Here is a 24,214-nt window from a genome sequence, read left to right as displayed (position 1 = left end):
CCGTGGCGCTGCCCCGAACCCGCCAAGGGGCGCTGCCCCCTCGACCCCCACGAGCTGACCGGGCAGCTCGATCCTCGTCATAATCAGCGAAGTGGCAATCTTGAAAGCATTAGCATCACAAACTTCTCTGAAAGGCACAATTCGGATTGGATTCGCATCTAAACACTCATAGCCTCACTGAAATAAAAAGTGCGAAAATAAATACATCTGAAAGGAGTTTTGTCAAACGGGATTGTCAAGAATAAAACCTAACAAAAATGATATGGTAATGGAATTGGAGTTTACATCATTAAAGGCATGATAAATTAAAAAATGATATATATCATATCACATAATTTTATATCATATATCTAATGAAGTATTATATTCAATTTCATAAAATAATATTCTAATTTTTAAAATATTATTAAAATATAAAACTTAAATATATTGTAATATTAGACCGTGCCTTGCATGGGTTTTGTAAACTAGTATTGATATATATTTGACAATGTTGGCAACGTTAGCATTGTTGGTTTGATTTTTCCAGCCACCAATTTGACAAATTCAAACGTAGACAATTTGTATATATTTTAATTTTTATATTAAAATTTAATTTTAAAATTTTAAAATAGTATTTGTTTGATGGAAGAAATATATATCGGAATAGACTTTATATATTTATATATCATTTTATTTTATTTATAATATTTTTTTATGAACTCTTATATTATATTTGGTTAGAAAGAGATAGAATGAAATGATTATATGTCTTTATTATGACTTTAATTATTGAAGATATTTCATTTTGACCGGCCTTACTATTTAAGCGGTTTTTTTTAAACACTCGATGATGAAAATTAGAATATTCTATTTTATAAATTTGTCAACAGAAAAATTAGATTTAAACTTTAATCCCAACTTTCATCTGTTTTGGCCAAATTGGTTTAGACTGCTATAATATATTTTATTAGTTTATTAATTTGTAAAATTTTATAATTCTATATGATTTTATGTGTTCGTACATATTTTGAGGGTTTTTATATAAACTAGTTGGCCCCCACGCGCTTCGCGCGTGGAGTCGCATCACTGTTACATCATAAACTAAAACAAAAAGTAAATACAAAAGTGGTTGGTAGAGGAAAGATGACAACAAAGCATCAACAATTAAAACTATTTAAATTGAGCAAAATGGTAAGAAGAAACATGTGACTGAGCAAAAATTTTGAAAAGAATTCATGTGTTACCCAAGAAAAGAAAATCAGAGAACTATTCCACAACTTGGCACCTTCAGAATTATGTTGGTTGCTTTCAGCTGCATATGGGTTTTAAGTAAATATATTTGTATTCATATTTTCAACAAGTCTAATGGTTATACTTTGGTTTACAAATACCATTGGGAAGATTTCATTAATTACCTGTGCTTGAACTCACTTCACATTGTGAACTTTCACAAGTATCAACTTTGTCATGATCGATATAAACCTTGAAACCTGCCAAGAGAAACTTGGCATGATGGAAACCATATGAAACCACAGCAAAAATAACCATTCAAAGTCCTATATGACAAGAACTGGCAAGTTAATTCGTTTGGGATGTTTTGATATGAAGGAATAAAATAAAATAAACCAATTTCATTGGCAATAAATGTCATAAGCACATGAACATAATAAGTTTTCTCTTATAGGCATATTGTCAAACACAATGTGTGCAAGGTATATATATTAACAAACACGGATTTAACACACAAACGTACAAATCTAATACCAACATCTGCAAACAAAAGAAATTGAAAATCATGATGTGTAATCATCTAATGTATAAACAAAACAAAAGGTTTGTAATAATGTATTACCAGGTGGTGCAATTTGGGAGTCTTCTGTTTGGGAGCTTATCTATGTACACGGTGAATAAAAAATCCTAGACGTTGAATATATAGGATTGATGATTTTGTACAATTGATTCACCGCCCCAGAATATTGGACATTGTATGTAGATGTATTCGATTAGGTCCTCATCCGTTGCAGCGGCGGAATGTCGTCCCAACTATTTCTCTACAAATGATGCACCGACTGAATGAACTTTCTAGGAGGAAGACTGGGAGGGTGTGGGATGGCCCTCACTCGATGTAGTTGAGGGAATAGACAAATTGAAACCACATGGCAGCACATTTTGGAAGACAAATAAGCATGGAAGCTGCTAACTACATACCAAATAAAAATCACCTACTCATCAAAATGGTGTCATTAGTATGAATAATTAAAAAAATATATGTTCAGATTATATGTAGAGGAAAAGGCAAACATATAGTTTTAATTTTAACAAGAAACACCATCCCTTCTCTTTTGACTCAGATAGATTCATCTCTAAAAGAGATTGTAGGAATTGGCTTCAAACTTTCCCCAACCACTTCTCATAAAAATTCTCCCAAAATATACAAAAAGGGGTGTGTGTGATTTGTTTAACTCTCTCATTACCAGTTGGTTCTCAAACCTATCCCTTTGTGCCATCAGGTAATCCTAATCTTATTCTTCAATCTTGTTCATCATATTGAGGGAACTAATATTTTTATAGATTCTTCTAATTTATATGTATACTAAAACAACATAGTATATCTCTCCATGGGTCAAAAAATGCAAGATACCTCAAATATTTTTCTATTTATTTTTAGCTATTGCGAAAAGGGATGATTTTCTATTTGTTCATTAAATTCAATAAGCTATTAGATAAATTGAAAAAAGGAAATTGAAAATGAAATCCTCTTTCTCACATATCGATGGGTAATCAATAATTGCCGCTCCTAATGTCGTAGTTTTGGCTTCTATAGAATTTTAGTTTCAAAATGCATGCCTTTGCAACTATTATGAGTTGTAGATCACCTTAAATACAATTTTCAGCATTTAAATATTAATTCCATCATTCCAGCATCAAGTGTTTATTTAAAAAAATTTAGATTAGCAGATTTGTACTTAACTTATTCAAGTAATGCAACATTGGTTATTACAACACTTGGCATATATTTGCACACACCTACATGGAATCAAACTTTTCTCAGTACCAATACGTGAACCCTTCCTCAACCTGAAATAGCCCAAGACACAACCAACATGGATGAACTGTATTTAATGTTAAAATTTAAAAGTAGTTAAGTGAATAGATTGTGATAGCATAATTACAAACATTCACATAAGACTACACGAAACAACTCTATGGCAATAGCAGAATTTTTATGTCTCGTCACCTACCAGGAATAATACCATCCATAAAACTGATAACTTGACTTGCCAATGTGTCACACACCGGCAATGCGGAAGCCTTGACAAAGGTATGCAAGTGTGTGTGGCGCTAGTTAACTCCCTTCACTAGCCCGCCAAAAAAGCTCGAAAGGTTTGCAAAGACAAGCAAACACAATATTAGTTATGTTGATGAGCCACAAGATTGGAGACAAGCCACAAAATAGCAATCAACAAACTAAAAGTGAAGTAGCAACAATTGAAAGGCTTTGCACTATGTAAAAGCGAAATGAACTTTTCATTACTCAAAAGAAGGCATTACAATAGTTGAACAATGCACTAAAAGTGCTACAAAAGTTGCCTTACCATAACCTAGGTTGGGGTACATTAAAGGCACAAGCGGTCTGGTTCAACACTTGGGTACCCCCTCCATATATATAGGTTGTTAAGCCATTTCCTATCTGGCAGGAGGAAACATCCACTATGTTTGAGGAGTCATAATGGATTTTTAATAATTCTACAAAAATAGAAAAATTACAACTCTTGGTCCCAAAACATCTTTAGTACTAAGGTATTTACATAAAAATTTACAAGGCAAAAAGATTACATTTGACCCTCTAAAAGTTGGCCTAAAGTTGTTACTTGGTGGCTAGCTTGCGTCATGTCATGTCTTGGACTATCTTGCACTATGCCTTGGGCCATAGCTTGCACTTGCACTAACAACTACTTAGGCATGTCTTTGGCTCTCCTAAAGGACACAAATGTGTGTGGCATCAAGGTGTTGACCCTTGGATGGGTGCACCTTGACAATCTCCCCCACTTGAATGGTCGACGCCCTCGACGACTTGGCCCAATAAGCATCAATCTCGTCTTGAAAAGCCGACAAGTCTGCCTCTCGTTCCCAGCTGATTTCTTCATCTCCAAGGCCTTTCCATTTCACCAAGTATTGCCTTTGTTTCTTCTTGGAAACCATTTTCACCTGATCGGCCAAGATAGATTCAATAGACCTTTTCCCTGCTTTAGCTGTGATGGTTTGGCGTTTCTGCTCATTTCGGGTTGGATCTTCCTTGTCTAGATAGTAAGGCTTCAAATAACTCACATGGAAAACCGGATGCACTTTCATCCAAGATGGAGCATATATCTTGTAAGTACACTTGCCAATTCTCTTTAGAATGGTTACCGGTCCCTCATACTTGCGCACTAGCCTTCTATCTCTTCCCCTCATAAACTTGCGTTGCTCAGGGTTGAGTTTGTGACAAGAACTTGATCCCCAGCTCTAAACTCAAGTGGCCTCCTCTTTTCATCAGTCCATTTCTTCATTTTACTTGCTGCTTTCTCAAGATAGGCACGAGTAATGTCATGGTTTCTCTTCCATTCTTTAGGAAATTGGTAAGCCCTGGGAGACTTTCCTTCATAAGGTCCATCCATTGTATGGGGCAACAGTGGCTGCTGGCCATTCACTATCTCAAAAGCACTCTTGCCCATGGAGCTACTCTTTTGAGAGTTGAGGCATAACTGTGCTACATCAACAAGTTGCACCCAATTTCGTTGATTGGCATTGACAAAGTGGCACAAATACTCATCGAGCATACAGTTGAAACGTTCCGTTTGCCAATCCATCTCCGGATGGTAGCTTAATGAAGTATTAAGTTGCGACCCAAGAAGCTTGAATAACTCCGTCCAGAAGTTGCCAACAAAGCGTGTATCTCGGTCACTAACAATACTTTTAGGCACACCCTAATACTTAACAATGTGTTTGAAGAAGAGTTGGGCAGTCTCCTCCGCTGAAACATACTTTAGGGCAGCAACAAAGGTGGCATATTTGGAGAACCGGTCCACAATAGTCAAGATAGTCCCAATATCTCCCACTTTGGGCAATCCAGTGATGAAGTCAAGTGATACACTTTCCCACGGACGCTTAGGCATGGGCAAAGGTTCAAGCAAGCCTGCTTTCTTCTTATACTCAACCTTGTCTTGCTGGCAAGTGAGACAAGTGCGGACAAAGTCTTCCACATCATCACGCATTTGGGGCCAATAATATCCTTGTTTCACCAAGGCCAATGTTCGTTCCCAACCTGGATGTCCTGCCCAAAGTGTATCATGGCACTCCCTAAGAAGTGTCTTCCTCAAATCACCAGCCCTGGGTACAAATATGCGGTTGCCTGTTGTTATTAGAAGTCTATCTTGCACCCAAAATTGGCGAGTCTTGTCTATTTTGACAAGGTTCATAAGATTCTCTGCCATAGCATTCTTGTCTAGATGAGCCTTGATTTTCTCCTTGAGGCTGGTTGAAATGGAAGTTAAAGAACATACATGATGGCACACGGCAAGCTCTGCCTTCCTGCTTAGTGCATCAGCAACATGGTTGGTGGCACCGACCTTGTATTCTAAGGCAAAATCAAACTCTGCCAACTTCTCTTGCCACCGTGCTTGTCGTGCGCTTAGCTTGGGCTATGTTAAGAAATGGCTAATTGCCGTGTTGTTAGTCTTCACAACAAATCAGGAGCCCATGATGTAGTGCCTCCAAGTCCTCAAACAATGCACTACTACAAGCAACTCTTTCTCATGAGCTAGATATCTCCGTTCAGCATCATTGAGCTTCCTACTCTCATAGGCAATTGGTTGACCATCCTGCAAAAGAACACCACCCAAAGCAAAATTAGATGCATCGGTTTGTACCTCAAATGCTTTACCTAAGTCTGGTAGAGCGAGAACAGGATCTCTTGACATAGCTTATTTCAAGGCTTGAAAGGCTTGTTGGCACTCCTCTACCCAAACATATGGCTTGCCCTTCTTTAACAACTCTGTTAATGGGGAAGCTAGTCTTGAGTAGCCTTCAATGAACTTGCGATAATAATTAGCCAATCCAAGGAATGACCGCAACTCTGAGACATTTGTAGGTGGCTGCCACTCTTGAATAGCCTTGACCTTCTCTTGGTCCATTTTGATGCATCTATGCTCAACAATGTGCCCTAGGAACTTAATCCTCTTGGGCAAAAGAACACTTCTCTAGCTTGACAAAAAGCTTGTGCTCTCTCAACTTGGTAAGGGCTTTCTGAAGATGCTCCACATGCTCTTCTAAAGTGGAGCTATAAATTACAATGTCATCCAAATATACTACCACGAACTGGTCTAGATACTCTTGAAAAACTTCATTCATCATGGTGCAGAATGTTGCTAGGGCATTGGTCAAGCCAAATGGCATGACAAGAAACTCATAAGAGCCATAACGAGTAACATAAGTAGTTTTAGGCTCGTCTCCCTCGGCAATTCTTACTTGATAGTACCCCGATCGAAGATCTAGCTTTGTGAAATACCTCACTTTGCTCAATTGATCAAATGAATCTGCAATGAGAGGAAGAGGATACTTGTTCTTGATGGTTAGCTTGTTGAGTGCCCGATAATCCACACATAAGCGAAGACTACCATCATGCTTCTTTTGAAATAAGACAGGTGCATCGAATGGGGCCTTAGATGGCCTGATGAAGCCTGCTTCCAATAACTCTGTAAGCTGCTTCTTTAACTCATTCAACTCAGGAATAGCCATTCTATATGGTGCACGAGCTGGTGGCTTTGCCCCTGGCAGCAACTCGATAGCATGATCCACACCTCGGCGTGGAGGCAACTCCTTAGGCAACTATTCAGGCATAACATCTGCAAATTGTCTTAAGACCTTCTTGATTGCGGCTGGGACAGGAGTAGGTTCAAGAGCTTCATTCAACTTCAATACAGCAACCCAAGTTTGCTCACCATGCCTAACACCCCTCTTGAGTTACATAGCTGAGACAAACTAGTCACTGTTGTTAGTGGCCATAGTAGGAATGAGACATGGCTTATCCCCCATGACACACATACTATTAGAATAAGGCATGACTGCCGTCTTTGTGCCTCTCAAGAAATCCAACCTAAGGATGGCTTGAAATTCATCCATGGGCATTGCGGTGAAATCTACTCTTCCTTCCTAAGTGCTGACCTTCAAATGAACAGATTTTGCAACCCCATAGATAGGCTGTGCTGCCGAGTTAACCACCTTGATGCGGCTGTCATCCTTCTCTAAAGATAGCCCAAGTCTTTCAAGTTCAATCCCCTCAACAAAGTTATGGGTGGCCTCGGTGTCAATCAACGCACGAAGGGGTTTCCTATTGAGTTTTACAACCACAAACATCAAACCTTTGTTGGATGACTTGTTCTTGTTCAACTTGCCTGATGATTCCCCACTATGCATGGGTTTCTTCCCTTTGCCTTCATTTCTAGACTCCACAAGTTGTTTGGGATCTGAATACTTGCCCACTTTGCCACTCTTGGCATTCTTCTTAGGCCTCCCTGTAGAAGCCTTCTTCTCCATGGCATTCATCATATGAAAGGCTCACACTCTAGAGCCAGCTGCCTTAGAACCCTTGCCACTTCGCTTAGACCGTACGTCTTCTTCCTCGCTATCATCATCACTTCGTTGAGAGACATGGTCAGACACAATTGCTAGAGCATTCAAGGCACACTTTTGTGGACATTCAGATAACCGGTGTGGCCCATTGCATAAGAAACAAGAGATAGGGCCTTTTGTTTTGCTTGTAGAGAATTGTTGAGGGGCTTTTGCCTTGTCACCATAGCTCTTCTGTTGCCATTGTCCTCCACCCGAATGGGTTTTGGACGTAGAAGTGTTAGCTCCCCCACTCTTAGGTTTGCCATAGCCTTGGGACTTTCCACCTCCCCTACTCTTGTGCGGGGAACTACTATCCCGTTGCTTAGGTTCGGCGTAGTCCGTAAGGTATTCAGCTGTTGCTTGTGCGTGGGCTAAATCTTGCACTCTTTGCCTTTGAAGTTCAACTCTGGCCCATGGCTTCAATCCCTCAAGAAAGAAGAAGAGCTTGTCTTTCTCTGACATATCTTTGATGTCTAGCATAAGCCCAGAGAATTCTTTCACATAATCTCTTATAGTGCCGGTGTGCTTGAGATCCCGCAAAGCACGCCGGGCATTATACTTAACATTTTCAAGGAAGAATTGGAGCTTAAGTTCATGCTTAAGTTGCTCCCAAGTCTCAATTGTGCATAAGCCGCGTTGCATCTCATCATGTTTAGTCCGCCACCATAACTTGGCATCACCGGACAAATACATTGTGGCCATAGAAATCCTTGTCTCCTCAGCATTGGCTTTCACAGCTTTGAAATATTGCTGCATATCAAAAAGAAAGTTGTCTAACTCCTTGGCATCTCGGGCGCCATCGTAGGCAGGGGGCTCGGGCACACGCGCCTAGTTAATTCTACGCCACCACTAGATGCATTGCCAAAGGCACGGGTAAGAACAACAACCTGGCCACTGAGGTCTTCAATCTCCAGCCTGAGTTCAGTGACAACATCCTCAAAATCATGCCCTTGAGTAGGGCCCTGAGTTTTCTCAATATCATAAACCCGTTGCTCAAGGGTGGCTAATGAAGCTGACATGGCCTCCATGTTGTCCATATGCTGCTCCAAGAGCTCAATTCTCCCCCTTTGCGTGGGTTGACGGTTGCCAGTACCCTCCATTTAGAAAGCCAATAATAAAGAAAACCAAATAGACTGGGCTCTGATACCAACTGTCACACACCGGCAATGCGGAAGCCTTGACAAAGGTATGCAAGTGTGTGTGGCGCTAGTTAACTCCCTTCACTAGCCCGCCAATAAAGCTCGAAAGGTTTGCAAAGACAAGCAAACACAATATTAGTTATGTTGATAAGCCACAAGATTGGAGACAAGCCACAAAATAGCAATTAACAAACTAAAAGTGAAGTAGCAACAATTGAAAGGCTTTGCATAATGTAAAAGCGAAATGAACTTTTCATTACTCAAAAGAAGGCATTACAATAGTTGAACAATGCACTAAAGTGCTACAAAAGTTGCCTTACCATAACCTAGGTTGGGCTACATTAAAGGCACAAGTGGTCTGGTTCAACACTTGGGTACCCCCTCCTTATATATTGGTTGTTAAGCCATTTCCTATCTAGCAGGAGAAAACATCCACTATGTTTGAGGAGTCATAATGGATTTTTAATAATTCTACAAAAATAGAAAAATTACAACTCTTGGTCCCAAAACACGTTTAATACTAAGGTATTTACATAAAAGTTTACAAGGCAAAAAGATTACATTTGACCCTCTAAAAGTTGGCCTAAAGTTGTTACTTGGTGGCTAGCTTGCTTCATGGCATGTCTTGGACTATCTTGCACTATGCCTTGGGCCATAGCTTGCACTGGCACCAACAACTACTTAGGCATGTCTTTGGCTCTCCCAAAGGGCACAAATGTGTGTGGCATCAAGGTGTTGACCCTTGGATGGGCGCACCTTGACACAATGCCAAGTGCTTAGAAGTAATGGATTTCAAACCGGCCACCTACAGTTTCATGCAGACAACACATGACTAACATACTCATTCATAATTTTTGCTTTAAAATAAATAAAATAAAATAAAAATCCAACACAAAACAGAACAAAAATAAATAGAACTATGGAGTACAGTAACATTATGTACAAGAGAATGTTTGATTTGAATACTCATCAAACAGTTAACGGGCGTTCTTTCTCTAGGATTGATGAGTATCTCAGTGTTTTAGCATCAACTAACAACTTAAGAAGCATGTATCCATCAATAACAGCCTGAAAACAAATACCTGCAAGGCACCAGTACCAAGAACAAGCAGACAAGTCCTTGTGTTGAAAAACTTCAAGATTTCAACAACATGATGCACAACTTCTGAAGACAGTGCTGGCAAATTATTATTAATATCAATGTACTCTGACAACATCTTCAGCAAAATTAAGCCATTGAAAAAAGCAAGAAACAACCCCCCAAAAAATTTGCACAATATCTAATTTAATTTGCACAATATCTATTTTGAAGGATAGATACATGTCAATATATAATTTAAGGGCTCTCCTTCCACAACTCCAAAACCACTCGAATTTGCACAAACACTTCAGCAATTATTTTTTTATCTCAACTTTTCATCAAGGCAGCTGTAGGGTTTTGGTATTGGAAAGTAGCTATTTTAGCAACTGTTTTAGTTATTGGGATCCAAGAAATTTTCCACATTGAATAAACAAAATAGTTCCAAATAACAAGTCATCTATGTTAATTACATGTGTCCCAAATTGTAAGTTTTAATCTTTTTCCACCAATTGTTAGCAGCTTGATCTTGACATCCACACGTGGAAATGGTCATAGCATGAACCTTAAGCTCAATATTTAATGAATTCAAATAAAAAATGAGTAAAGCCCATCAAAAGAAAAATAAAGTGCACATTGATTTTTCAGTTTATATCATTTCCATTCTTCACATGAAAACTATATTAGCTGAACAAGCAAAAAGAAACTACATTTCTAAGCCAAATTGTTGCGTGGAAGTTCAAAAGATGCAAGTGGATGAAAACGATTCCAATCATAAGAGAATGGGAAAATAACATAACAAGCATCAGCAACATTTGTAGAAGTAAACCCACTTCAGAGCTGAAATTAGCAAAATCACATCACAAATAGTTACAAAAAAATTTGAGTAGCCCTGGCAAAGTAGAGAAGCTTTCTAATGTGTAGGTTTAGATCCATAGAAAACAAAGTGACATACAACAAATTTTGTATAAGTTCAGTTATCCTCTAGATCATCATATCTTCTAAGTTAACATCATTGAGATTCAGTTATGAGAACAAATAAGATTAATTTAAGTAACTAACAATAACCTGTTTAAAGTGGGCCTCATAACCAATAGGAAGGTGGAATAAATGGATGGACTAAACTGGTAGAAGAAACTAATAATACCTACAACCAAAAATACAAAAGTAAAAGAAAAACAGAAATTTTAAAAATTATGATATCTAACAATCTTTGTACTTTTCTAAGATGGAATCGATCTAATTACCTCGCTAAGGTGATCTCCAATCTTGAGCCAGTGGTGAAAGTTCCTACAATGAATGATGCGTTGTTTAGCTCTAACAAATAAAAATTAAAAAAAAAAAAACATTGTTGGACATAAAAATAGACTCCAAGAAACTTGGTTACATGGAGTACAAGAAGGCATAATTTTTCAAGTTAGGTTGACAGTGATAAATAGAAGCGAAATACCATGACATTGTTCTATGAGCAAGAACGGCTTGTTAGTCTAATCATTTGCGGGATGAACATGTTAAGAAGAGAATTTTGAGATACTACAATGACTAACAAATATATCAAAGAACATTAAAATGGTTAATATGTGTCACTTTGAATCTATATTATCCTTCAATGTCCTCTTAAATGTTTCCCAAGTGCAAAATAGAGCTCCATCAGAAGGTTCTTCAAAAAGTGATCCTTGAATGTCTTCATTTTCATGCTTTTCCTGAAGTAGACATACGAAATATGTAGAAAGCAAGATCCACAAAGGGTGCTGTAATGGATTAAGAAGCATTAGGAATAATAATAAATCAGAATTGACAAATATGTGGCAAATACAAGAGCTTGGCAAAGAGTAAATTTAAAGCATTTATTTGACCTTCGAAATAGAATTCAGAATGAAGTTAGCATAACAGTGGATTAGCTCAATCTCTAATACCCTACCAAAGAATGAAAAAGAAAAAATAGCTCCTTAAATATATTAGGGTCATAACAAAAAAAGCAATGAGGAATAGAGTGAAATAAGAAGGTCCATTAGTTCATGCCATAAATAGATTGTAGCACTGGTTTATTTAAACATTTGTTCTTTCTAGTTCTTGCAAGTTTTTAAATTTAAATTGTCATTTATTCACCAAACAAGAGGAAGGAAACATATGCATGTAGGCAAACAAGCAATCATATTGTGAAATCATATTATTAATTAGAGTGGTAAAAAAATATTCCAGGCAGGGAGAACAAACTAATAAAAAAGCAAGGTTGTCATCATCAATCAATGAAAGTATGTTATTATTGGGTCGGGCATATTATCAAACACATGGTGAGCAGAAGATAAAATTATAACAGAACAACAAAACAAAGACAGCACATAGTATCAGCCAAATATTAAATTGAATTGGGGCAACAGAACAAGGAAATCACATACATACTGTCAAACAAAGCACCCTAAAAAATCTAAGATCTTTCACCAAGAACCCAATGTCATATGATCGAGCACATGGTGGACACACAATTAAACAGTTGTGAGGATCAAGAATAGAGCCCCAAATAGACAAATTAGGAATAATTTCATAATAGACAAAAGGAAGAAGACACACCTCAGTTTTTTCAGGTTGTTCCAGCTCATAGAACATACACCAATCCAGTATGTATGGCCATAAATATACTGAAGGTTCTGTTTCGGTGATGAGTTTGAAAATCCACTCAACTCTTGAAGATTTTCCACCGTTCCACCGATTGCACCACTCAACTCCTGAAGAGAGCTTATTGCTTGTGTCATGAGCTTATCCCTTCTTGAAGGTTCCTGCTGCTTGTGATGTTCCTGAAACGGTGATAGCGGTGTCTGCGTTTTGTGCAAGATTCAAGAAGGGAGAGATGGTGGCCTTTGATTGGTTGGTCAATCGATTGTAGATGTTGTGGCTACTATCATTGTTAAGGAACGATCGAGAGAGGCATAGCTGACAAGGAAGGGTGAGTTGTAATTATGATTTGAATAGAAGGGAGATGTTAGTAAATGGACTGGTAGATGCTTTATAACCAAGCACCAACGTTACACTACGTTACACCACAGTTATATCCTTTTTATATATGTTATAGATTAGTATAAATAATATATTTTAAATATTTTATCTTATATTAAAATAAATTAAATAATAAATAATATATATATATAGATTAGTATAAATAATATATTTTAAATATTTTATATTATATTAAAATAAATTAAATAATAAATAATATATATATATATATATAAATTTTTGGAGTTGGTTGCCACCTCAAAGACTGAGGCACAACATCATATCATATATATCTTATATATGTTATTAGAAATAATATTTTTTTCATGCTTACGTGATACATTATAATGGATTTATTTTATTTTTTCTTGAAAGTCTCGTCAATGTGTATTTTTTTAATTACATTTAGAATTCTACAGAAACCCAAACCTAATTTAAATTATACTAATTTTATCTATTTTATATGGATTCTATTTCATAAATATTTTTTTTCATATATTTTTCATCATAAATTGAGATAATTTATTTATTTTATTTATTTATTTATTTATTTTTCTTCTTTCTTATTTTCCCATGCATTATTCTATACACAATACCAATTCTATATTATTCTATATTATCGATTTGTCGTTTAAATTTTATAGTGATTCTATACATGAAATTATACTTCATTTCCTATATTATTTTAAAAAACCACAACTTACATGAAGAAAAACCTACAAAACAATTATATTCTCAAGGAACCTCTAAAATTTGGATTTACTGCTTGAATTACTTTTTCAATTATTGAACAGTAAATTCTTTTATATTTTGACATTATATTATAGACGATTAATCACTTTATACACTAAGATGTATTTATCGTTATTGTTTTATTATTTTTTCCTTTTGAGTTTAGATATAACGATTATGGTTTAGACCCGACCCATTTATTACTTTGGATCCGGATTTTCTTGTTTTAAATTGTAACGCCCTCAAAATAATACATATAAACCCACATTCTTGACATGCATCGGCATAAGAGAATAAAGCATATTTCCATTCATCAGAGTGTTTAGTACAAAAGTATTACATGTTGACAACAAAAAATAAATGCCCTACAGGCTTACAACTTTCCAAGTCAACACTTGGGTTCAACAAAAGAAGAGTTCTAACTCTTTATACAAATAAGCCCTTGGCCTGAATTTACATGTAATACGCAAAAATACAACAACAAAAGTTCTTCCGTCTCTAAGCCTCCCAAGCTACGTCCTTGGAGGTGGCATATCACCTGGACTTGAAAATGATGTCCCATATAGGGTGAGCCAATGCCCAGTAGAGATATACTAAACCAGATATAAGCAATAACTAAAACATTAGCATAAGATAAATGGCTAACACTTGTGAACCAACTTACAACCCAATACAGTTCCATGACAATTATGTACATGTTTCAGTCCACTATCTTTTACTTAACCAATTCAATTCATAAACATGGCTCAGAACCGGGCCAAACACTTAGATGAGATAACAACTCATATAACAACACTTCCAATAACCACAATTCAATGAGACAACGGCTCATATAAAAAACACTTCACTACTTTAATTAATACACATATTCGCTGTATTAATGGAGTCCATCCCCTATCTCCTTCCAAACAGATTTGAGAGTCCATCCCTTATCTCCTCTCAAACCATGGAGTACATCCCCTATCTCCTCCCAAACAATATACATATACAATGTATTTAAACACCCATCATATACAATGATCAATCAATACACATATTCGATGTATTATTCCAATCGTCATATTCAATGACATATTCCAGATGATTAGTTTCAGTTTTCCCTAATCAACATACAGTGTCTACAACAATCAAGACTATCCTCCACCGATAGCCCAAAGCAGTTTTTCTAAATAGATAATAAATGCATCAACAGATATAATAACAACATTTTCATAGGTGAGTGATTAATTAATCCAACTACACCATTCAATCTCATAATTCCCCAATTTCATGAATTTCAACTCAATTTCATATTTCCACAAATTAATTATTCAAATTAATTATTCAGCACAATTAGGGCATTTTCCCCATTTTCTCAAATATTGACCCTAAGACCAAATTCCACCAATTTGACTCACAAACTCATATTCCCAAAGTCTTATATGCACATGGAGCTTCAAAACACAAAACCTCTCTTTATATAATTACGAATCAAACCCTAACTTTCCCAAAATTACCAAACAACACCACTTAATCAAAATGACTAAAATTTATGTCAAAACTCATAAGATGGAGTAGGGTATCCCTTCCTCGAAATGAAGAGACCAAATAGAGAAGATGAAGAAAACCCAAAGTGCTCCAAATCCCCCACTTTTCAGATTAAAGTGAAGCCCTCGCGACCCTCTATCTTTCTTACAAAGATATTAGGATAGAAACACTCTAGAAGTAGATGAAACCCTAGAGAGAAGGTGTGTGTAGAGAGAGAGGGAGCCGGATCTAGGGTTTGAGAGAAAAAGGAGATGAAAAGTGTGTAAAAACCAGCTGCTGCCAACTGATATATTCGAGGCTTGCTCGAGCGAAGGATTGGTCACTCGAGCGACTAGACACAAAGAAACCTCACTCGAGCCAACAATTCGAAGCTTCAGGTCTGCAACCCAAAAGCACGCTCGAGCGAAGAAATCCAAAACATACAGCTTGCTCACTCTAGTGAAGGAAAGTTCGCTCAAGCCAACAATTCGAAGCTTCAGGTCTGCAACCCAGAAGCACGCTCGAGCGAAGAAACCCAAAACATACAGCTTGCTCACTCGAGTGAAGGAAAGTTCGCTCAAGCCAAGAAATGCAACCTTCAGGTCAAAAAGAGACGCAGACGCAAGCTCGAGCACAAGACTTCTCATTCGAGCCACCAGACACAACACCTAACTCTCGCTCGAGTGAAGGAACCCTGGCTCGAGCGAAGGAACTAAAGCACAGAGCTCGCTCGAGCGACAAAAGTCTCGCTCAAGCGAAGACACCAAAATCTGGGCAGTAACCATTTATTCCCAATCACAACCAACTTGCTACAAACCTGCCCAACACATCCTAAAACTCAAATACGAGGAATTAAAGGACGGAAAAGGAACATATACAATAACAGATATCCACGGAACCTAGTCCAGAATACAACAACCAAAGGAGGGAAAACCGGGATCGCTATATAAATGGTTGTTCATGTTCTTATTCATCTTATTCCTTGTTAAATTTGGTTGTTGGAGTGTCGTTGTTTCATTTGGAACCGGTTGAGAGTTAGTTTTCCAAACGAGTTACTGCTTAGAATTTGACTTGTTCGCTCGAGCAAACTTTCTTGCGCTCTAAAGGTCTTTGAGATCTCCAAGTAATTTTGCCGGCCTGCAAAACTTCTAGGAGTGTGGTGCTCTTCGCTTGAGCGGTGTTTCTTGCGTTTGAGTGGTCTTCGCTCAAGTGATTAGCCTCTGTCTGCAAAACTTCTAGGAGGGTGCTATTGTGCGCTCGAGCTTATTGTGTCTAGTCGCTCGAGCGGTCTGTGCATATACAAGTCTGTAAAAGTCACTTTTTGGATCACTTTTTCATCTCTCTCTATCTCTCTAAATATTTCAAAAAAAAAAAAACCTAAATCCACACACTCTCTCTCTAGAACTCATCTTCAAGTCTCAAATATACCATCATTCGTCGATTTCTACACCATTGTCCTTTGGGAAAAAGATAGAGCTTGCCTAGAGCTTCCTTTTGATCAAAGCAAAGTTCATTTTCGTCTTCATTGAAGTTTCAACCTTACTTTTTCTTGTCTTCTAACTTGAGGTAGGTGTTCTTCGACCTTTTATATGGTTTTTAACTTAATTATTTGTCTTTCTAAAAAATATTGTGATTTGGGAATTTTTGGATAAAACTTAGGGTTTGCTTCTCAAATTAAAAGAAGGGTTTTTAAATGAGTTCTCGAAAATGGTTGTGGAGTTGTAAATGTTGTTGAGTTATGTTGAAATGGTGAATTTCTATACTTAAAATCAATTTTTTAAGAAAAGGGGATTTTGCCCTAAAATCATAGATGTTTGATTTTGTAAAAGGAAATGGAAATGATGTTGGATTTTGAAAGAATGGAAGGGGTGGTTATATTGATGATGATGGTGGAGTTGGATATGTATTATTACTCCTATCTCGGAATTTATGAAATTATATCTTTATTGGGATATTATCTGTTTTGAATAGAAATATCTGTTTTGAGTTATCTGTGGATGATAACTATGATTGTTGTAGAAATTGCATAAGGATTAGGTGAACTGAAACTAATCTCTCATACACATTGCATTGGGAATTGTTGCATACTTAACATTGAAATGAATTTATTTTGAGAAAAAATGGATAAAAATCTTGGTGGATCTAGGTAGGGACGCGGTTGTGGTATTATGTTGGCTTGTGTGTCCTTAGTGAAAGTCCAGAAACTCGCATGGTTAGGTGTCGATCCGTCCGGTTAGTCCAGAAACCCGTGTAGTGCTTGTATAGCTTACTGGCAGACGTGTACCTAGAGATTCCCAGTGATTGTATCCACTGCCCTATTTTTTGTTATAAAGGAAATGTTTTCATGAATTGAGATATAATCTGGCATTGCATGATTTTAGAAAGAAATGTAAAATGTTTTGGTACATGACATTGCATATGCATTTACCTTATAGTTTTGTTAAGATTCATATATTGTGTTAGAATATCTCTATTGGGCTTTGGCTCACCCTATGTGGAAAATCATTTTCAGGTGTTAATGATATGCCTTCGTCAACGACATAGCTTGGGAGGACTTGGAGCCAAGAGCTTCTCTTTTTGTTATTTGTTGCAAATATTTTATACAAACCTAGGGCTTTAACTGTATTGAGTTAAAACTCACTTTTGTTGTACCCAAGTATCATCTTGGAAAGTTGTAGCCATTAGGGTATTAAATTATCTATTTAACTTTCATTTTATATCGTTTGCTTGTAACACATGCTACATATTCAAGGTTAGAGCTTATGAATGTATGATTGCATGTGTCATCTTTTGTAAAAGGGAATCATATGAATGGAAGGATATTAATTTCGAAATGCATTGTTAGTTATTTAATAAATGTTGTGGGATGAATTATTGTTATTATTTCGGGGCGTTAAATTAGATGTTGTTATGTGATTCTTTCTTGATTAGCTGTTGTTGAATTTTTTTTCATATAGTTGATATTTTAATTTAATTAAGAGTGTTTATTTTACAATCTGTCGCACGCCCGGGGGTTACTCGAGCGCGCTAAACAGTTCGGACCCTCGATTTCTTTGATCTAGTTTCATGAGTGTAATATGAAACATAGATGAGAGTCCAGATCCGACAAATTTTATGGAAAATCCATTTTTTACAAATTCTTTGCCAGAAATGGACTAAATCACTAGATCTCAGAGTCGTCACCTTATCTTTTGGAAAAACTAGGAAACCTGTGACTCGTGCCAAGGCCATTGTTCATCATAACCAAAGATGTCTCGGTTTGGAACCTTAGGTATGAGGGAGGAATGTAATTAATTGAGCACTCTTACTCACTCAATCAAAAAATTGGCCTCTACTAACCATGATATGAGGTTTATTGACATTATATGTTCATATTCCAATTATTAATAATCCTAAAAATTACTATGTGAAGTAAACAAGTATAGACTATGTCATTCATTTTGAAACTATTTGATTTCATGTATTTTGAAAGATAGTTTTTGAAAATGTGCACTCAAGGGGAATTAAGCTCCTAAGCATGAAATCAACATTATTTCAAATTAAACGACACAACATTCATTCACCGGTAATCATAGAGTTATATCGACTAAGCAAATAGCTGCATAGTAAGATACTAGATGTAACAACCCCGACCTGTGATTAGTTGTTAAATCATGATTAAGGATGCCTAATAAGTAGTTAAGAGGAAATCATGTGTTAATTGCATGAATTATATGTTATTTGCATTTGTATTTGTTTATCGTAGAAGTATCTGTTTGTGTTTCCGTTTTGTTTTGTGAATTGAAGGCCTTAGCGGCATCTGATCACAAAATTGACTGGATTTATCTATTATTTGGAATTTTTAGAATTTTGTGGTAGGTTTAATTGAAATTCGATTTGGAACAAATTAATTAGAATAAATAATGCCCATTTGATTAGTTTAAGCCAAGTTTAATTAAGTCTCCTTAACTAAGCCTATATAAGGCTAATATGAATCCTTTAGTTCATTTTTGGCACCTTCATTTCATTATCTTGAAGCTCCAAACGTGAGGGAGAGTGAGACGAGTGAGATTAGAGTCAATTTGGAGAAGAATTAACCTCAAGGTAAGGGAATTGCTACTAATTGAGGGATTGAGCTTGGAGACTCAAGAATCAAGCCTTTTGAGGCTAAATTGGAAAGCCTAGGTATGAATCCAAACTTTAAGTTATATGATTGTGACATCAAGAACATGAATTCAAGAGAATTGAGTTGAGTAATGCATAATTTGAACTTAAACGGTTGAAGATGAGAGTAGATCATGCATACATGTGCATTCCATGGTACTTTGAAGTTGAGTTCAAGCAATTCTCCCATGCATGTCATATTTTTAACTTAATTCTGAGACTTCATCATGTTTTCTATCAAATTACCTTGTTTGAGCATGATTTGAAAGGTTTAAGTTTGAAGAGATTACATGCATGTGTATATCATGAGTTTCAAGCTTGATTTTTGCACAATGGGCTTGCTTTTGGGTGTTGATTTTGCGAAACAATTTTGAATTCACCATGTTTTACAAGTTTACACAAGTTTCCTTAAGTTTTTGGCCCCAAAGAACTGGATTTGCATCTTTGAGTTGAGTTTTGAAGCTTGGAAGCAAATCTGGGAATTTCAGAATTCTACTTCTCCGCTTGAGTGACAGAACCTACGCTCGAGCGACCACTATTTTTTTTGCACCTCCGCTCGAGCAACCAAAAGTTGGCTTGCAGCATAAAATGCATGCTCCCAGAAGTTTACAAGTTTTGCAGATCGCTCGAGCGACCAGAGTTGCGCTCGAACGAAGACCTCAGTCACACGATCGAGTTATCGTCGAGAGGCTATTGAAAAAAAAAATCAAGCAACCAGTACTTTTGTAGAGTTTACAGACCGCTCGAAAGACCACCCTTATTTCTGAACCTCCACTTGAGCAAAGGAAGTTGAGCTTAAGCGAAGCTCCTGTTTTCAACAAATCTGACTAAGTGCTTTCTAGTGTATTTTGGCATCCTCATTGCATCATAGGCATTCCTAAGCCTAATTAAGACATAATAATGAGGATAAGACTTAGAAACACACTAAGAATGAAACGCAATAAGTTAAGTATTATCAGGGTGTGTGTTTCAATATGTGTATCTGTTATGTTTGTGTGGGTCATGCGCCATAAGCTATTTGATTTGTCTGCTCTATCTGTCTGTTTCTGAAGCCATCAGTGAGTAATAACTTAGTAAGGTTATGTTCAACTTTATTTATTTTTTGTATGATGCAATAAGATCTATTTTATGAAATGTTATATTCTGTACAATAAATGATTGTCCAATTTCTAACATGTATTTGTGGCATTCTTAGCACATGGCCCTTGCCCGGGGGTAATAATACCGTGGTCTCATGGCCTTTGCTCGGGGGTAATAATACCATGGTCTCATGGCCCTCGTCTGGAGATAACAATACCGTGGATTAAGTATGTTATCTGTTTCCGGTACCAGAAGTTCCTTTATGGAACTGGTCAAGTATGACCCGTAATGCTCTATATCTGATCTGTTAGCGCTAATGGGTGTACCACATATAATCCTCTGTGAAATTGAATAAGAACATGCTTTTGAACTCTGATTAAGAATATGAATCTGTTTCTGCTTTCTGAATTTGATACGGGACATCATTCATTTAACCCTTTACTCTGTTATTATTCACTGGGCTTCCGCTGATTATTTATATTATGTATGTAGGTGACCAGGCACGTGACCAGACCCAGAGTTGATGACTTGGAGTTTGGGTTTTGTCATCCAACCTATGTGTCTCCCGAGGAGGTTCCCTTTTGAGACCTGATCAAGTTTATATGAAACAAGTTTTTGAGACTTCGTATTTTCTTATGTTTTGTCTGGACATGTTTTTGAAATTCTGTATATGTGGATTTTGGTAATGTATAACTGATGTAAATATGATGTTTTTTTTTTTATTTTTTTTATATAATTAAGTTTTAAATTTTTTGTCCCATGTATGTCAGTACAACTCTATAGACAATGTATGTTTATATTGGCTTTCGCTAGCCCCTTATAATTTTATTATTCTGTTTAGAGGCCTTGGGTAATCCCAGGATTACAGGCCGGTTACGACGCTAAACCTATAGGGGCGGGTTTGGGTCGTGACAGAGTGCTATTAGAGCACAAGTTATACCACACACATGAGTCCATATGAGCTATAGGATGTTCTAGAAAAGGATTAGGGACATTTCATCTGCATGTATGGGTGTGTGTGTGTTAATCTCTGTAACTATGAAAACTGAATTTGAATATGAACATATGAACTTGACAAAAATGAATTGGAACTAATTACTCCGAACATTGTAAAAAGAATTATTTGCCTATGTTTATTGGTACTCTATTTGCCTATAGGAAATGTAGAATACAAGAAGTAATGATGCAACTGAATCTTCTGAGACTCGCATGAACCGAATGGAAAGAATGCTTGAAGCTTTGACAGAAGCAATAGTGTAACAACAAAGACAACAACCATTGCCTCCTCCGTCACCTCCAGTCCAAGCAATACCGGTGAACACTGACATCATCAGTTTGACTCAGAAATTCAATAGGATGAAACCATCGACTTTCTTGGGTGGAATTGAACCTTTAAAGGCAGAAATGTGGATGCTGAAAACTAAGAAGTTATTTGAGGTCTTTCCATGTACCGAGACTCAAAAAGTTTTGTTGGACACTTACACTTTAAAGGACGAAGCCCGATGTTGGTAGATGCTTGTCCGTGAAAGTAGTGGGACTTTGACTTAGGATCAATTCAAATAAATCTTTTATGAAAAATACTTCCCTCAGTGTTTCCGAAATAGGAAGGTGTCTGAATTCCAAGAACTCAAACAAGGCAGTAGGTCAGTGGCCGAATATGGGGCCAAGTTTACCGAATTAACCCGTTTTACTCCTCACATGGTGGATACAGACTATAAAAAGGCTCAAAAATTTGAAAGAGGACTGGATCTTGATGTGTTTGATCGAGTAGGTGTCTTAAAATTACCCAAATATGCTGATGTGTTGGATAGGGCTCTAATCCCTGAAGCCAACTTAGCCGCAAAGAAACAAATGAAAGCTCCAACAATTGAGTGGTGTGGTAAAATATATGGATTTAGTTTTAAAAAGGGTCGTTCAGTTACTACAAATAAGAAGCAAAACACAGTATCCTCCAATAGTTCAAGCCAAAGTAGTAGATCTATGCCAGTTTGTTCTAAATGCCGGAGAAAGCATAAAGGCACGTGTTACCGTGCATCTGGTGCTTATTTTCCTATCAAATCTTTACATAATGCAGACAAGTTGGCCAATTTGTATGTATATGAGATTGTGAAATTGCATGGAGTTCTAGTTTCCATAGTATCTGACAGAGATCCCAAGTTTACTTCGAGATTCTGGTAGAGTTAACAATAGACTTTGGGAATTGAACTAAGACTAAGTAGTGCTTACCACCCACAGACGGACGGCTAATCAGAAAGAACAATACAGACTCTAGAGGATATGCTCAGAATGTGCGCCTTAGATTTTCAAGGCAATTGGGAGACCTAGTTACCATTGGCCGAGTTTGTGTATAGCAACAGCTACCATTCGAGTATCTGTATGGCTCCTTATAAAGCTTTGTATGGTAGAAAATTTCGTTCTCCAATCTGTTGGGCCAAGGTAGGTGACAGACCTTTATTGGGACTGGAACTTGTGCAAGAAATGACTGAAAACATGAAATTAATTCACCAGAGACTGAAAACTGCCCAAAGACGCTAAAAGAATTATGCGGATATTCGAAGAAGAGACCGAGAATATAAAGTCGGGGATCATGTGTTTGTCAAAGTAACTCTTATGAAAGGGCAAATGTGGTTTGGAGTGAAAGGTAAATTGGCACTGAGATATATTGGGCCATATGAAATCCTTGAAAAGATCAATGCAGTGACGTATCGGGTAGCTTTGCCATTGGTCATGGAACATATGCATAATGTTTTTCATGTCTCAATGCTTCAGGATTATCTATGAGATTCATTACATGTCATTGAACCAACACATGTGCTCTTAAAGGATGACTACAAATACGAAGAGTGGCCAATTTAGATTGTGAACCTCAGAATCAAAAGATTGAGGAACAAAGAAATACCATTAGTGAAAGTTCATTGGCAAAACCACGGAGGGACTTATGCAACTTGGCAGACTGAAGAAGGTATGATGAAGAGATACCCTGATTTATTCCCTCTAGATCTGATATTCTTTCAAAACGAAGGAAATTCGAGTTTGGAGGACCAAACTCTTTAAGAGGGGAAGATTGTAACAACCCTAACATGTGATTAGCTGTTAAACCATTATTAAGGATGCCTAATAAGTAGTTAAGAGGAAATCATGTGTTAATTGCATGAATTATATATTATTTGCATCTGTCTATCGTAGAAGTATCTGTTTGTGTTTCCGTTATGTTCTCTGAATTGAAGGCCTTATCAGCATCTGATCACGAAATTGACTAGATTTATGTGTTATTTGGAATTTTTAGAATTTTGTGGTAGGTTTAATTGAAATTTGATTTGGAACAAATTAATTAGAATAAATAATGCATATTTGATTAGTTTAAGCCAAGTTTAATTAAGTTTCCTTAACTAAACCTATATAAGGCTAATATGAATCCATTAGTTCATTTTTGGCACCTTTATTTCATTATCTTGAAGTTCCAAACGTGAAGGAGAGTGAGAAGACTGAGATTAGAGTCAATTTGGAGAGGAATTAACCTCAGGGTAAGGGAATTGCTACTAATTGAGGGATTGAGCTTGGAGACTCAAGAATCAAGCCTTTTGAGGCTAAATTGGAAAGCCTAGGTATGAATCCAACCTTTAAGTTATATGATTGTGACATCAAGAACATGAATTCAAGAGAATTGAGTTGAGTAATGCATAATTTGAACTTAAACGGTTGAAGATGAGAGTAGATCATGCATGCATGTGCATTCCATGGTACTTTGAAGTTGAGTTCAAGCAATTCTCCCATGCATGTCATATTTTTAACTTAATTATGAGACTTCATCATGTTTTCTATCAAATTACCTTGTTTGAGCATGATTTGAAAGGTTTATGCTTGAAGAGATTAAATGCATGCGTATATCATGAGTTTCAAGCTTGATTTT

At 36.8% G+C, this 24,214-nt stretch overlaps 1 protein-coding gene across 17 annotated transcripts; it reads right to left on the bottom strand.

The window, feature by feature from the left end:
• Positions 1–1,646: 1,646 nt before the first annotated feature.
• On the bottom strand, positions 1,647–12,860 carry LOC114267687 (uncharacterized). Of its 17 annotated transcripts, none has more exons than XR_014362022.1 (5): positions 12,421–12,860; positions 11,097–11,600; positions 10,918–10,996; positions 3,225–9,576; positions 1,647–2,182 (listed from the first exon to the last, which is right to left on the bottom strand). XR_014362022.1 is itself a non-coding variant. In XM_082916110.1 (5 exons), exons 1-4 carry the CDS (start codon positions 12,454–12,456, stop codon positions 10,934–10,936), a joined length of 306 nt encoding a protein of 101 aa, XP_082772236.1. In that variant the 5' UTR covers positions 12,457–12,858; the 3' UTR covers positions 9,006–9,576; positions 10,918–10,933. The 17 variants fall into 17 exon arrangements, 6 of the variants coding, with proteins under 6 accessions (XP_082772236.1, XP_082772238.1, XP_082772239.1 ...); XR_014362021.1 differs by lacking the exon at positions 10,918–10,996 and adding an exon at positions 9,854–9,936; XR_014362015.1 differs by lacking the exons at positions 1,647–2,182; positions 10,918–10,996 and adding an exon at positions 9,854–9,948 and having other exon boundaries at positions 9,006–9,576; positions 11,097–11,139; positions 11,437–11,600; positions 12,421–12,857.
• Between the last annotated feature and the right edge of the window lie 11,354 nt (positions 12,861–24,214).

The sequence above is a fragment of the Camellia sinensis genome, chromosome 2 (assembly GCF_055761805.1).
Source record: "Camellia sinensis isolate YWXY chromosome 2, ASM5576180v1, whole genome shotgun sequence".
NCBI classification, from domain to species: domain Eukaryota; kingdom Viridiplantae; phylum Streptophyta; class Magnoliopsida; order Ericales; family Theaceae; genus Camellia; species Camellia sinensis.
The sequence above is the reverse complement of the archived record's forward strand: the minus strand, read 5'-3'. Positions and strand labels throughout refer to the sequence as shown.

Coding starts and splice junctions, on each gene's coding strand:
- LOC114267687 (XM_082916109.1), bottom strand. CDS start 12,456: ATGTTCTATGAGCTGGAACAACCTGAAAAAACTGAG. Junction 11,601..12,420: donor AACAACCTGAAAAAACTGAG/GTGTGTCTTCTT, acceptor AATCCATTACAG/CACCCTTTGTGGATCTTGCT. Junction 11,140..11,436: donor AAGGATAATATAGATTCAAA/GTGACACATATT, acceptor CATTCATTGTAG/GAACTTTCACCACTGGCTCA.